This window comes from Leucoraja erinacea, chromosome 16 (genome assembly GCF_028641065.1).
Source record: "Leucoraja erinacea ecotype New England chromosome 16, Leri_hhj_1, whole genome shotgun sequence".
In the NCBI taxonomy this organism is placed as follows: domain Eukaryota; kingdom Metazoa; phylum Chordata; class Chondrichthyes; order Rajiformes; family Rajidae; genus Leucoraja; species Leucoraja erinaceus.
The window spans coordinates 23,481,169-23,497,786 of NC_073392.1; the positions used below are offsets into that span (position 1 = coordinate 23,481,169).

The following is a 16,618-nucleotide window of genomic DNA, read 5'->3' on the forward strand; positions in this document are numbered from 1 at the left end:
TCCTAGATAACTCCTTAAACGTGGCTAAGTGGGTAGAGATTAGAAACAAAAAAGGGGTTGTCATTTTGCTGGGGTATATGAGAGACCTCCTAACAATCAATAGGAGAGTGTTTAAGAAGGAGCTGCAGATGCTGGAAAACCGAAGGTAGACAAAAACTCAGCGGGTGCAGCAGCATCTATGGAGCGAGGGAAATAGGCAACGTTTCGGGCCGAAACCTTTCTTCAGACTGATGGGGGGGGGGGGGGGAAAGAGGAAGAGCCCGAGGGTTGAGGGAAAGCTGAGAAGGGGAGGAGCCAGCAACGGCTACCAGAAATGGGAGAATTCAATGTTCACACCATCCTGGCCACACATTCATCTCCCTGCTACCTTCAGGTAGAAGGTACAGGAGCCCGAAGACTGCAACAACCAGGTTCAGGAACAGCTACTTCCCCACAGCCATCAGGCTATTAAACCTGGCTCGGCCAAAACTCTGAACATTAATAACCCATTATTTGTTATTTGCACTTTATCAGTTTATTTATTCATGTGTTTTGTAGTCAATGCCTATTATGTTCTGTGTGCTGAAGCAAAGCAAGAATTTCATTGTCCTATCAGGGACACATGACAATAAACTTGAACTTATGCCACTAGGGTACAAACTGCCCAATAGGAGAGGTTGGATAAATTTGGATTGTTTTTTCTGGGGTATCAGAGGCAGAGGGGAAACCAGTTAGAAGTATATAAAATCAAGAGAGGGATTAGTGGGGTAATAATAATAATAATACATTTTATTTATGGGCGCCTTTCAAGAGTCTCAAGGACACCTTACAAAAATTTAGCAGGTAGAGGAAAAACATGTAAGGGGAATGAAATAAATAGTAGAGACATGACTAGTACACAAATTAAAGACAGAATTCAATTCAAAACACAATATGAGGCAATTCATGCACAGATGAAAAGGGAGGGGGACGTGGGGCTAAGGATAGGCAGAGGTGAAGAGATGGGTCTTGAGGCAGGACTGGAAGATGGTGAGGGACACGGAATTGTGGATCAGTTGGGGGAGGGAGTTCCAGAGCCTGGGAGCTGCCCTGGAGAAGGCTCTGTCCCCAAAACTGCGGAGGTTGGCCTTGTGGATGGAGAGGAGGCCGGCTGATGTGGATCTGAGGGACTGTGGGGGTTGGTAGGAGGAGAGGAGGTCAGTGAGATATAGGGGGGCCAGATGGTGGAGGGCTTTGTAGGTGAGGATCAGGATTTTGTAGGTGATCCGGTGGGAGATGGGAAGCCAGTGAAGTTGTTTGAGGACTGGAGTGATGTGATGCCAGAATTTGGTGTGGGTGATGAGTCGGGCGGCTGCGTTCTGGACCAGTTGGAGTCGGTCGATGTCGGTGGAGCTGACGCCAAGGAGAAGTGAGTTGCAATAGTCCAGTCGGGAGGAGATGAAGGCATGGATGAGTCTTTCAGCAGCGGGAGGAGTGAGAGAGGGGCTGAGTTTGGCGATGTTGCGGAGATGAAAGAAGGAGGTTTTAATGACATGGCGGATGTGAGGTTCAAGGGAGAGGGTGGAATCAAAGATAAAGCCAAGGTTGCGGGCCTGGGGAGATGGGGAGACAGTAGTGCCGTCGATGGTGAGAGTGGGGTTATTGATTTTGTTGAGTGTGGATTTGGAGCCTATGAGGACGAATTCTGTCTTATCGCTGTTGAGTTTGAGGAAGTTATGTTGCATCCAGGTTTTTATGGATGACAAACAGGAGTTGATATGGGAGAGGGGGGGGGGGGGGGTGTTGTGGGGGGATTTGGTGCTGAGGTAGATCTGGGTGTCATCAGCGTAACAGTGGAAGTCCAGGTTGAAGTGGCGGTCATTCAGAATTTATTTTCCCAGTGTGGTTTTACGGTGAAGGAGGCAAAATTTAAAAGAGATGTCATTAACTGATTAAAACAACTACACCCACATTCTTCCCTGCTGTTTCTATATGTTACATACCTGGAATATTTCAGGTTTGGTCAGTCTGCCGTCTCGGTTCCGTCGGTGCTGGCTCGGAGGGCCGAATGGCCTCCTCCTGCACCTATTTTCTATGTTGTTTTTTCTATGTGCAGGACATTATTTTTACACAGAGAGCGATGAGTGCCAGGAATGCACTGCCAGGGGTAGTGGTGGAGGCGGATACAACAGAGGCATTTAAGATAATCTAGATAGGTACATGGATGTGCAGGGAATGGAGGAATATGGATCATGTGCAGACAGAAGAGATTAGTTTATGTTGGGCACAAACATTGTGGGCCAAAGGGTCTGTCCCTGCACGTACTGTTCTACGTTCTATTACTGTCATGTCCTTTAACAATTTCCCAATCTACCAGAGCTCAGCTGCTCAACTTTGCAGCCTCCTCTTTACAGATTGAAAACCCTAGTTCAGAGCTTAATGTAAATCTATCATATGATCACTTTTTCACCATTCCAGCAAAATAATAATTACGCTTTCTCTTTGTGTGATATTAGATCTAAAATAACCTGTACCCTAATCAGTGCCTCAGCATACTGACCCGGAAATCCATCAGGTATACATTCCAGAAATTCATCCTCTCCATTGTTGATACAAATTTGATTTGCACACATTATACATAGATCACTGTTCCTATTATTACTGTATTATGCCTTTTACAGGCATCTCTAATGTTCTCATTTTAACAAGCACTACATCATAACAAAATAACGCCCACCATTTTATTCTGCCCCCCCACTCCCCCTCCCCCACTGCAGTTCAGTTTCACCCAAATTGATTCTAATTCAATGCAACAACCTGTCAGACCAAGATTCATTCACACTACTGAACTAATGTCATTAATTCGTTAAAACAACTACACCCACATTCTTCCCTTTTTCACCTGCTGTTTCTATATGTTACATACCTGGAATATTTCAGGTTTGGTCAGTCTGCCGTCTCGGTTCCGTCATGCAATGGATGTAACCCTAACATAAGTCGTAGAACATTTGTATTTACATTACAGGTGGTTCTGCTATCATTGTGTTTCCATAACAGGAATTGGATATAATGCCAATGATGTATTATTTGTATGCAGGACAAATTTGTTATAATACAATTTCAATGGGGAACTAGAGAACCATTTAAAAGTTACTTTGAATTTGACAAGCAGAAAATAGCTGTCTAGCATTTAAACAGTAGAGGGGAGAAAAACTGTTTGTCACTTGCTTAGTTTAGTTTTGAGATACAGCATGGAAACAAGCCCTTCAGCCCACGCCGATCACCCATACACTAATTATCACACAGATCACAACTGCTACATTAACCATAGGTGGCTATTGAAATTGACAAGCAAGCGCTTCTATTGACACTTGTTCTATTGACAATGATGTGTAGGAAAGAACTGCAGATGCTGGTTTAAATGGAAGGTAGACACAAAATGCTGGAGTAACTCAGCAGGACAGGCAGCATCTCTGAAGAGACCCTAAAGAAGGGTCTCGACCCGAAACGTCACCCATTCGTTCTCTCCAGGGATGCTGCCTGTTAGTCCAGCATTTTGTGTCTTACTATTGACAGTGATACTTTATTAAACGATATTGCATACAGAGGTGACACAAGGAACTGCAGATGCTGGAATCTTGAACAAAGAACAAATACTGGAAGAACTCAGCGGGTCAGGCAGCATTTTTCGAGGGAATGGACAGACTGAGTCTGAAGAAGGGTTTTGACCCCAGTCATCATCTGTTATTTCCCTCCACAATTGCGCCTTGATCTACTGAGTTCCTGCAGCCTTTTGTTTTATCCTCAATGTAGTATACAGCATTTAATATTTTATGCTTGCAATAACAAAATTAAACTTATTGCAATTGAAAATATCTTAATTTTTTAATATCTTGTGAGAAAAATAACATTTTGTTATTGCACGTCTGAAACTCTCTAGCCTCTAATTCTCTTTCCCCCTTTGACACATATTTCTCTGACACAAAGTTTCCTAAGACAATAATCACACTAAAGCACTAAAGCAGAACTACTTGTACAATAATTGGCTGGATTAACAGAGGAAACTTGCATTCAGTCAACAGATAGGGCTCATCAAAATAAAGCATTGGAATGGAAGGATGGTAAATCTCCAGGGCTATGAAGACACAAGAAGCTGCTAGAATGCCAGACACAAGAAAGTGCTGGAGGAACTCAGCGAGTCAGGCAGCATCTGTGGAGGAAATGTATAGATGGTGTTTCCATCCAAAGATTTCAAAGGAAGTAAATGATAATGTTTCATGCATTCAAACTTAATCTTCCAAAGTTCTGTGGTTTGGGGAATTGTTTTAAGATTGGAGAATTTTCTGGGAAAAGGCCACCAAACTGGCAGGTAGTATCCAGGAGGCAGGAGCATAAACAGCAGAAACAAAGCAATTGCTCTGAGCTGCCATGCAAGATCTACATGCTCCACTTGTAGCGAAGTCTGTCTGCCCCACATAATCATTAAAATAGTGTGGGAGGTACCGCCTGAGAGGGGATATAAATGTTAAATACAAACAGACTTTGAAGAAATAAACCTGCACAGTTCTGGACAGGGCAGGTCAGTTACAGATAACGTCCGAGTAGGTGTAAAGGTTCCAAGCGGGATTATTTCTACAGATGACGGAATTTAATGAGGTGATAAGGTCATAAGGAATAGTAGAATTAGGCCATTCGGCCCATCACGTCTACTCCGCCATTCAATCATAGCTGATCTATCTCTCCATCCTAACGTCAATCTCCTGCCTTCGCCCCATAACCTCTGATATAGGTAAAGCATGGATTACACACACTGGCATCTTAGTCTCATTCATTTGAGGAATGAGGATGAGGAATGGATGGGATGAATGGAATATCTCTGATGGGGTGAGGCCAGGATTGCTGTCATTATCAATGCTATGGAGATAGGTGGAAGGGCATGTTGTGATGAGGACATTGTGATTCTGCAACAGGATATAATATGTTGAGTTATTGGAGTTTAATACAACACCAATCACTTGGAGGGGCAATCGCGTTGCTGGGATTATACTAGACGTCTCCAATAGCTAGTGGGAATTTAAGGATTCGAAATATTGTCAAATTGCTGAATGGTGTAAGAGCAATAGCATTCTCGTAGTGGGAGAATTTTAATGGGATAGATAGTTAGAATCTTTTTCCCTAAAACAAGAGGGCAGAGGTATAGGATGAGAGGTAGGAGATTCAGAATGGATCTGTGAGCAATGTTTTCAGACAAGGAGCAATTGCAATCTTGAATGCACTGCCTAAGGTGAAGGAGCCTGAGTGGTGACCTGATAAAGCTGTATAAAATGATAAGAAGCATAGATAATTTCACACCAAAGAGGTATCAAAAACAATAGGACATAGGTTTAAGATGAGAAGAATGAATTTTAAAGGGGATTTGAGAGGAAGGATTTTTACACAGAGAGTAGGTATCTGGGAGAGGAGGTGGTAGAATCAGTTATATTAAATGATACTTTATTGTCACATGTACCTAGGAGCTGTGAAATGCTTTGTTCTGCATACAACCCAGTAAAATCATACAGCAGACCTCACCAGGGCAGTACACAAGAGTCATCACATTTCTGGCACCAACAATGTTACATAAATTCACTGAACAGTCCTATCTTCTGTCAGCCGGCAAACATGGAAGCAGGCGCCCCCCGCCGGGTCCCCCCATCATTTTTGTCCCCCCCTCCCCCGATGTGTCCCCCCCCTTCGTTCTGGGTGATCCCTCCGCTGGGTCCCCCAATGTTTTCTGCAGCCCTCCGGCTCACCTCACTTTCAACGGTCCCCCTGCGCTCTTGCCGATTGCTTGCAATGGCCATCCTCTCTCTTGGTGGTTCAGGTTCCTCCTCATTCTCAGCGGCGGGTTGATTTAAGAGTGGGCAAGCCGGGCCTGCCAAATGGTGACAGGAAGGTAGATAGCAGAATGATTTGGATGAAATTGTGGAGTTGGAAGTCCAGGCAGCTGAAGGCAGAGTTGCCAACAGTGACGAGAATCAGAAATGTGCAAGTGGTCAAAGCTGGAGGGTGGCCAAGACCTCGGAGCGTTAGACTGCAGGAATGTACTGAAATACAGAGAGGTGATACCACAAAGGGCTGAAATCACATTAAAAAAATGTAAACCAAACCACAGGCTAATCATATTTCTCATGGCTTAAATTTGACAATTCAGCTCATCAAGTCTATGACTGTACATTCTCTTTCACATTCCCATTAAAACCTCCAAACACGCAAGGCAATTTACAAAGGCCAATTAACCTACCAACCCACATATTTTCAGGACATGAGAGGAAATGGAGCATGTGGGGAACGTAAGTGGTCAGGGTTAAAACATCCAAACATTACATAGCACCTGAGGTCAGGTGAGGTGTCAGGTTCAAACCCTGTCCCCGGAGCGTTAAGCCACCAGCAACTTTAAAACTTCCCAGATCGAATCTCCAGTGCCAAATGGCTTCAAAAATGCACTTCATATTTGGTTATATCTCCAGGTTGGCATGTTCTTCAGTGAAGTGGATCCCAGTTTGATGAATGCACTCTTCAATGCTTCGTTCTACACAAGGAAGGAATCCTATGACTATCAGTCTATGTGTGGTCCCTCACATAACACTGACACAGGAGCAGCACCCAGATCCATCTTCATTGTAAGTTTACACTTGTTGTTAGAAAGCAAGAGATAATATATGGAGAAAAGATGCATCTTTCTCATTTTATTGAAAATATATTTTATAGAAATATTGTGGGGAGGGAGAAGAAAACCTTTTAGACTGAGGAGCAGGAGGGAAGAGATCATATGAAAGTAACCTCAGGAAATACATCCATGGTTGAAGGCCTGAGGTATCCTAGGCCCCACAGCAGAATAATATCTGCCATTAAACAGAATTCCTCTGTATTTTAACAATTGTGTAGAATGTCATGTAAAAGCAGTCAGTGTAAAAGCAGATCATATTCATTATTGAGGTAATGTTGTCTCTGTGTTAAATATCTCTGTAGGATTATGGTTCCAAAAAATGTAATGGGGAAAACAAAGTGAGCAAAGTTCATAATACAAAGAGAGGTAAACACTCCAAGGATATGCTAATAAAAAATTAAGAACCGATTGAATTTCAGATCATTAACAAACAGTGCATCAGTAGGTAAATTGGGGTCTGAAATGAAAACAAATAGATGTCATTCTGGTGTCAGAATGTACAAGGCTGGCAGTTGAATATTACAAACTATAATAAAATTCAAAATGATGGGACAGGCAAGTTAATCGGAAATGATATTGGGGTTTGAGTAAGAATGGGGATAACTAATAAATAGATACAGCATTCGTATGAATTGCAAGAATAAGGAAGAAACAGTCACATTAAAATGAATGGACCACATGTAGTGGAAAGGAAGAGATATATGGATAAGTAAATGAAAGTATTAAAAGGACAGTTCCAATTATGGGGATCTTCCTCCCCAACAAATCAACTGGCAGGGAGTCGCAATGAACGGGGAGACGGAGATGGAGGCTTAATAAGGGTTCTTGTGCAAGAAACTCAATACAGAGGAAGCAGTATTCCAGTTGGGAAATCAATCAAACTAAGATTAGTACATTGGGAGAATATCCGGGGAATAATCTGCAACAATGTTTGGATGACTATTCAGATTCAGGTAGGACAAGGACAAGGAGATGGACAAGGACAAGTAGCAACTGAAACCACAAACAATAAAAATGGAATCACTGAAAAAAAATAATCAAGCTGAGCCATATTTCAACGTGAGATTAATAGAGTTCTAGAAAAATACCTGTTGTTAGAATTTACATATCTAAAGGTAATAGGAAGTGTGAAGCTGTATCTCTCTAGTAATGAAAACCTCTGATCAATCAATGCTTTATGTTTCCCTTAAGCCTACTGTTTCTGACTTGCTGAACTTGGCTTGGTGGAGCTCTGCTGCAGCCTGGTAAGATAATCCCCTTATCATTCACACTGACAACCCACAAAGGAAATGAAAGTATTCCTACAGGTGGTACACTGCAGTGCTTTCTTACAAAGAGGTTGTGTGTGGTCTGGGTGAATCTATATTTTGTATCTGCATGTGATCCTGATGATGGGTCAAATACTGTCTATGGTTCTACTTTGAAAGATAATTCCTCTTTATCTTACAAGATTTATAATTGAGCGATTTGCATCTTCCACCGAGTTGCTTACTTCTTTCTTCATAGTGAGAATCTGTTGTTCAATTTCATCGGATCTGTAGATCTCTTGGAACAGAAACATCGCTTCACTTTTGGACAACCTGCAGGCACATTTTCAGAGAGGGATCTGGTATTTCAATGATTGGAATCAGTGTATATATATATATATATATATATATATATATATCTAGACATGGCCCATTGATAGAACCTTATTCGCAGTATTTGGTGCATTAACTAAAAACAGGGAAGTCTACAAATGCTCAGCAGGTCAAGCAGAAAAGGTTTCAATTCACATTCATTAGATAATAACTTCTATGTGAGTTTTGTAACGTGATGTCAGTGAGTAGAGTCTTTAAAAAGTTAAACAAGGATCTTGAAGTAACACGTAATATAATCCGCAGTTAAAACTCTCTGGTGATAGGAAATAGTGGAGTTGAGTTTTCATTTTCTATTATACCCACACCGAACCCACAGAAATATTCATGGATTAGATCGTCACTAATGATTGTCCTTTACCTTATTTCCCCAGGTCTTTCATGCAACAGTTGTTGTACACATTCACCTTCCAGCTCAGCTTCCAAGCAGGTATGAATCCATGGTTCTTTTCAGGGCAGCTGATGCAGAAAGAAAAACAATAAACAAAGCAATTAGACCTTGCATCACTTCTCTGCAGAAACGGAGATGTACAGTCTAACGGTCTTTCACAGCAACAGGAGTGTGCAGAAGACAAAATAATTTGCAATAGGTGCAATCAGAGAGTTTATGGAATGGAACCAGAGAATGGGTTCTGCACAGCAGGCATTGTGTTTGTCAGGAAGAACAGTGACACTATTGCTCTGCATATTAGAAAACTGGAACTTAGACATATTTCTGTGATAGCTCTCCACCAAAATTCCTCTGTAGATCAGTGATTTGGTCACACCATGTGATTGTCACATTTTTCACACTTTCATCTTTTGCTCCACATGACACAAAATTCTTCAGGGGTCTCATATTTGGGACCTGTATTCTTGAGATTTGTACACAGAGAACATTTATTTTTCTGATACTTGTGGCATGTCTTGAACCTACTTCATGAGAAGGATGAGGGCAGCTAAAGAGAATAAGCAAGGGCTCCTACTCAGATGAGACGGGAGGGAGACTGGCAGAGCATCATGAAGAGGTAGACTAGAAGCCCCAAATACACCCCTTTTCTATTTGAATAGATGATGCATAAAAAAAAAAGTGCCAAGGTTATCGGAAATATTGCCTGAGGGATGAGTCCTGGTAGTGGGGCTGCATGAGTGTGGGCTTGTTGAGAGGAGGAAGTGTTTCCCTCAGATGGGAGATACTGGAATCCTCAGTCATGCTGGCTATTTCCATTACTGCCTCTCAACTAATTGTGGTGGCAAATCAGTGAAAGCCCAGAGCAAGGGAAGCCTCTGTGCCATTTAACACAGACGGACACAATAAGATTATTTCTGACAAAGCTATGAGTCCTTGAAACTTAACCAAAAAATAATTCTCATTCATTACTAAAAGTTATTTATTGCTGCTGATGCTTCCAGCAAAGTTATTTGAACTGGTTGCATTTATGATTAATTCTTCTTATTCCTATATTACCAGATGATACATTAGCAGATGGTGCTGAACTGAGAGAGATGACCTGTGTCACTAAGCAGACACAGTACTACTTTGGCAACAACAGTAAATCCAACAGCAACTTAATTGATTGCAGCAACTGTTCCAGGTTTGCAACTGACTCAATAGTTAATGACAACTGCCACAGAAATAAATTCAATGTGAAAGAAAGGAACACAAAAGTAAAGCATACTAGCTAAATGGTTCAAACATCAGTGTCATTGAGCTCTATTGAATGGAGGATCCCAGCTCCTGTTGCTCTTTGTATTTTCTGATCTCCACCTTAGATCAAAACAAAAATCCCATGGACTCTTCCCTCCTGTGCTCAGGGAGAGGTGGGAAAAGTCCTGTATGGGATCGAGCCCCCATAAGGACCATTAGGGTTTGTCTAGCTGTAATGCCCTCTGGTCAGATTTTATTTCAATACTTGAAATGATGAGGAGAGAAGATTGTCCAAAAGAAAAGGAAAATGCATTCATGTATGTAGGTAAGAACTGTGGCTTTGGATAATTCATGCAGAGCCTTGATGGTGTTGCATTGAGCTGCGGTAGACATAACTTTCTACTGGAGAGGTTAATTAACCCATCATTAAATTTACAGTACCATGTACTTAAAGGCCCATCCTATTACAAAGGGCCAACCTTGCCCTGTACCTAATATACCTTGGAGGGAACCTGTGCTGAATATTGAAGGAAAGTAAATTAGTGGAAATATGCAGCTTTAAAATAAATACATTTTGCCTTGATGGTTTGAAAGCACCTCACTGACCTTTGAAGCTTTTATCTTTTCAATAATTAAAATTGTTCACATTTGAATGCGGAAAGATCTTAATAAATGTGTTTTGTTCTGACCTGTTATGTCTCCCAAGGGTCTGTATTCATACATGTACAGAATGTCAATCAACCTTTGTGTCCCATCTCAGGTTTTACCATGCACAGAGATTGGCCAATACTAACTTGCTGTTTGTGGTGGCAGAGAAGCTGACCTGCAGTCAGTGCGACAAAACCAAACTGATCCAAACCGAAGTAAGATGTATCCTGTCATAATGCCACAGATTGCTTTGAGTTGTAGCCAAAACAAGGAGGCTGGTGTTAGGAGTTCCTGCTGTGAGAAGATCCAGGGATCTGACATCAGGATACAATTCAATTCAATTCAATTCAACTTTAATGTAATTGCACAAATACGAGTATGGGTACAACGAAATGCAGTTTAGCGTCAGTCCATAGTATAGTGCAATATAGAAATAAAAATAAAAATACAGAAAATACAATTGACAATGCTGTCGTTTCAAAGTTTCAGTAACCCAGGTTTGATCCTGACCCATCTGTGTGGAGTTTGCTGTTCTCTCTGAGATAGTGTGCTTTATCTCCAGGTGTTTTGATTCCTCCCATAACCCAAATATATATTAATGGATTAATTGGCTACTGTAAATGACCCCACAGTAGAGGTAATTGTCAAAAAAGATCAAAAGAGAGTCTGGAGTTGTGTAGCACTGAAATGGATCCTAAGGTCCACCAAGACCAAGCTAATCACATTGCCCATCTAAACTAAGCCCATTAACCCACATTAGGACCTTGCCGTGCCTATTCAAGTGTCATAAATATTGTGATTGTGTCTGCCTCCTCCACCTCTTCTGGAAGCACATTTCAGATAGCAACTGCTTTCTGTATTAAAAATGTTTCCCTTGGCCCCCATTTAAAGCTCCATCCTCTCACCTTAAGCCTATGTTTATTGTTTATGATACCCCCACCATGGGAAGTAGATTCTGTTTATCTACCCCATTTATGCCTCTTATAATTTAAAAAAATCACAATCATATCACCCATCAGCTCATTTGCTCCAGGGAAAACAACCCCAGCGTATCCAATCTCAAATCCAAAATCCACTAAATCAGGCCACGTAGAGCCCATATAGCACAGAAATAGGCTCTTTGGTCCAACTCGTCTATGCAAACCAAGATGCTCCATTTAAGCTAGTCCCATTTGCCTGTGGTTTGCCAAAATCCCTCTAAACCTTTCCTATCCATGTACTTGTCCAAGTGTCTTTTAAATGCTGTTATGGTACCTGTCTCAACTACCCCTCTGGCAGTTTGTTTCATATATCCACCACCATCTGATTCTAAAAAGTTGCCCCGCAGATTCCTATTAATTATGCCCCTCTCTCCTTAAACCTCAGGTTCTTGATTCTCCTGCAGTATCCTTGTGTAATGTAAAACATTAAGCTCCCCGTCCCGCCCTTCCCTCAACCATGTTTCTGTGACTAAAATAATAACATAATCTCATGCACTTACCCATGCGGCTACGTGCATTCAAATTAATGCTGTTTAGCCTATCAGTTCTCCTGAGCTGCATATCATGTTTCTGTCTGCTCTACCAACTGGTCTCACTTGATTTATCCTGTACATTTAATTCGGTCTCCCCACCTTCTGCAATGCTACTATGCTCCGCACACTTCTGCCAAATCCATTTAGTGGATGTGGATGAACATGAGATAATAAGTTGGGGAGTTACATGGGAAATGGAAGGCAAATGGGATTGCTCTGCTGAGAGCTAGTATAGACTCAATGGGATGATGTCCTGCTACTCTGTTGTACTAGGTAAGTAATTCAGTGAGAGGATCCATTGACCTGGTATATGGAGCTTCATCGATCTTCTTATAGGGATTCTGAGATGCTCTGGTGTGAAGGGATATGATAACTATTATGAAGGGATACAATAAACTGGTATGAGAGGTTCTGAAGCAATGGGTTTCAGAGATCTGCATTGAAAGATTCCAATGACCCTGTGTGAGTGATTCTAATCAGAAGGAATCCAGTATCCTGATGTGCAGAAATCCAGCAATATGGTGTGAAAGGTTCTAGTAACAGGAGGTTTGGTCTTCTGGTCACCAGAAACAGGAGAAACCGCTCCATTGTCCTTAAGTGGATTTGGAAAGTCCACTCCGAAACTGATGTGCATCTGCTGAAATGCCTATATGTCTATATGCCTTGTGCCATGAATATATTTTGGTATTTCCTTAACAATTGTTTTTCTCAGCTGATGGACCAGATCAATGTGAAGAGGTGTTGAACCCTCGGTATCGGAAAGGCCCAGACGACTGTTTTGATTACAATGTAGCAGTATGTGTTGCAATGAATCTCCAGCTATGAAATTATAGTCTGAAGCAACTCCAACAACTTCCCCAAAGAATGATAATTACTCTGTGTGTCAGTTTTGTTTTTAGGAGATATGCATATGTTTTTGGAGGAGTGGGTGAATGGGTTGCTGAATGAAAATGAATTGTTATTATATTATCCACCTCAGAGTACGTGAACATGTGAGTGGGACATAGAAATAGGGAGAGACTGATCCAGAAAGTAAGAGAGAACTTTGAGCCTTATCTCTTTATGAAAGAAATGAGTGGGAATCAAACACAGCTTCTTCACAATGGTAAAGGTTTTGATACATGGGTCAAAAGAACCTCTAGAACATGAACACAATGTTTACAATTTATGATATCAAAAGAAAATAGGAAATTAGGAAGAAATTTCTAACCTGTACTAACTGGTTGGTAAGCTTCAAACTCGTTGGGAAGAAATTATGGAAATGCAGGATGGTAAAAGATAACTTATTTTTTGTTGACAGTTTTTGTCAACAAATGTTATTAGGAATAAAATGAGAGGCCATTGTGGAGAGGTGGGTTAAATGGTGAGAGAGAGGATGTAATGTTGTTATACTCCCATTGTGTGAAACAAATGTATTTTGGGATACAACATGGAGCTGGGTCTTCTCAACTGTTTGTACCTATACTGTCAAACTCTCTCATAATCATAATGACAACCATCAAGGCAGCCACCTTCTCCATCCATGACCCAACTCTAGAAAGAAAAGTCCTCACCTGATTCTTTTTGCTGATGGATATAACCTCACACTTTTAGTCTTTTCTAGTAACTGTTTCCATCAGCTGTTCCCATGCCTCTGTACCCTTTTATTTATAACATGGAGATCAGAGCTGTTCGTAATACTCAATATGGTCTTACTACCAAGATGCGGACTAAATTTAATATACTATCCGGGCTTTTCAACTCTATTCCTCTGAAATGGAAGTCCTTTGGTTGTTTAATTGTTTTAATATCCTCATTAATCTGTGTCACCATTTTAGTGATTCGTACATGTGTACACCCGAGATCTGTCTGTTTCTTTACTTGTTGTGGGCACTTTTCCCAAGGGGTTTGAAGCTTCTTTGCTCTTTGTAACACTAATTTATGTTGGTTCATTTGCTAATAACAACCATTCTGTAAGATTTGCTGAATATTTCTAGTTCCCTGTATTGAAATTGTGTTTCCAAGTAGAGTCACAGACACAGTGATGCAGCTTAGAAACAGTCCCTTCAGCCCACCATGTTCATGCTCACCTTTTTGCCCATCCACACTAATCCGATTTGCTTGCTTTAGAACTGTATCCTTCTAGGCCTTGCCAATTGTTAATGTAAATGGGGAACAATAGTGCCCAAGCACTTATCCTATGGGACATCTCTTCTTGCCTTTTGACAGCCTGAGTAGTCTCTGTTTTCTATTTGTAGCCAATATACTATTCATAATGCTGCACATTCAATCATGGGATATCAAAGATCATATCCAATAATCTGCAATATAATACCATGATCATGCAGCATAATGGCTACAAAATATTAAAATATATTTACACTGCATCATTCTATCTACCCATTCTGTCATTTCTTTAAAGAATTGTCAGGTTGATCGTGGAGGAATCTGCATGTGGAATCTGCAACAATTGCTCTTTGATTTAAATTTTGAGAATTTTATTATATCTTTTAATAAGGATTCTGTCATAATTCTCATCATAATAATTGGTCAATCATTCCCTGTTCCCAGTTCTCTCATTATATAATCTACTGAGTTTCTTTTGCATACATGCAATCTCTAATCAATTTATCAATCACCACCTCTTTTCCAGTTTTATGCCTTATTTGATCTTTAATATAATAATTACTGCTTTAAATTCCCAGGTAAGAGAATTCTCAGGTAAGTTCTGTTGTTTGGATTTGTGGAACAATGCAGCTCTGAGGAGATATTGTGTATCATTCATTAGTAGTTTACCAACATTCCAGCAACCTCCTTCAACCTCTTATCCAATTTCTGTTTGAAAGCTGTTCTTGAATCTGCATCACCATTTTATCAGGCAGTACATTACGAATCTTAACAGCTCAAATGAAAAATAATTTTCCACTGTATCATCCCTATCTTTTTTTTAATCAAACCGATTAAATCTTTTCCTATTGATTTTTGATCCTTCGATCACAGAAAATTGTTTTTTCCCATTTGCTCCAACTGAGCACTTCCAAGGGTTTAAACACATTCGTCAATGTACTATTTAACCTTCTCCACTCTAAAAAGAGGTAAGAAATAAGAGAAGCCAACGATAAATTACTGCGGAACTGCTAAATATGCAGGAAAGAGAAGCATAAAGTAAGAATTGAATCGCATGATGCCAGACCTGGGAAGCCATTTAAGACAAATGAATAAAACGTCCAACCCTTCATTCTGTCCATGCTATTTTACTATAAGCCCAGTCTTGAATCCCTCCCGCCAACCTACTATCCTGTTTAATTGACCCCTTAACAGACCTGGTTATATCATCATTCTCCAATGGGGGTCATCATAACCAACACTGCCAACAAGCAGCGACCCCTACCCCCATCCCCTTCATACAACCTGCTCCTGTCACATCCCAGTGCCCAGACCATTCACATTCCTCTTCACATTATCTATCTATTTTCAATAGCCTTCCAAACTTTATTGGATGATACAATAATCATCCTATATGTTCCTCCGTGTAATCCAGTTCAAAGTACTGTGAAACCACTATGATTCTTATCATTAAATCTATTGTTTGTGTATTTCTAATATCCTCCCTACTTTTCTTCCTTCAAACATATAAAATTGCTTTTTCTATTGATTTTGTCTATTGCCCTCCATGCCTTGCTGCAACTTTCTCCTCAAGATGTTCTCCCTCCTTTATTATTAGTGTCTCCACATGACTCAACCTGAGACTTTCATTCTGTCTCTGCTCTGTTTGTCTTCAGTCTATAGCATTTCCTATTTGCCTGTTGTCCGCAAATAACATCCTATAGTTTAGTTTAGAGATACAGTGTGGAAGTAGATCCTTCACCCATCAAGTCCGTGCTGACCAACGATCACCTGTACACTAGTTCTATCCTCACACTAGGGACAATTTACAGAAGCCAATTTAACCTGCACAACTACGGAATGTGGGAGGAAACCGGAGCACCTGGAGAAAATCCATGAGGTCACAGGGAGAATGTACAAACTCCGTATACACAGCACCCTTAGTCTGGATCGAACACAGGTCTCTGGCGCTTTAAGGCAGCAGCTCTACTACTGTGCCACTATGTTACCCCCAAATGGGTGGTATGTATACTCTCCACCCATCAACGGCATGATGGCAACGCTGGGTAGAGTTGCTGCCTTACTGAGTTAGAGATCCCGTTTCAATCCTGACTGCAGGTGCTGTCTGTACGGAGGTTGTAAGTTCTCCCCGTGACCTGCATGGGTTTTCTACGGGATCTCCGGTTTCCTCCCACACTCCAATGTATATATGCAGGCTAATTGACTTTGGTAAAATTGTAAATTGTCCCTAGTGTGTGTTGAATAGTGTAGGCGTAAGGGGGTCAGCGCAGACTCGAAGGGCCTGATTCCGCGGTGTATCTCTAAACTTAGAGTCAAAGTGCTACACAGCATCGAAACATGCCTTTTGTCCATGTTGACCAGCTTTGCATTTTTGTTTGGTCCCATTTACCTGAAATTGGTCTATATCCCTTTGGATCTTT

The 16,618-nt window shown here is 41.0% G+C and overlaps 1 protein-coding gene across 3 annotated transcripts in view; it reads left to right on the plus strand.

Annotated features, from left to right (window-relative positions):
* Positions 1–16,618, plus strand: part of cacna2d2a (calcium channel, voltage-dependent, alpha 2/delta subunit 2a) — a 362,960-nt gene that overhangs the window by 344,341 nt on the left and 2,001 nt on the right. For all 3 annotated transcript variants that reach the window (XM_055647851.1, XM_055647852.1, XM_055647853.1), the window contains 6 exons: positions 6,468–6,620; positions 7,859–7,911; positions 8,679–8,734; positions 9,755–9,878; positions 10,692–10,801; positions 12,805–12,887. In XM_055647851.1, coding sequence (XP_055503826.1) covers positions 6,468–6,620; positions 7,859–7,911; positions 8,679–8,734; positions 9,755–9,878; positions 10,692–10,801; positions 12,805–12,887 — 579 coding nt within the window. The remainder of the gene's footprint in view (positions 1–6,467; positions 6,621–7,858; positions 7,912–8,678; positions 8,735–9,754; positions 9,879–10,691; positions 10,802–12,804; positions 12,888–16,618) is intronic.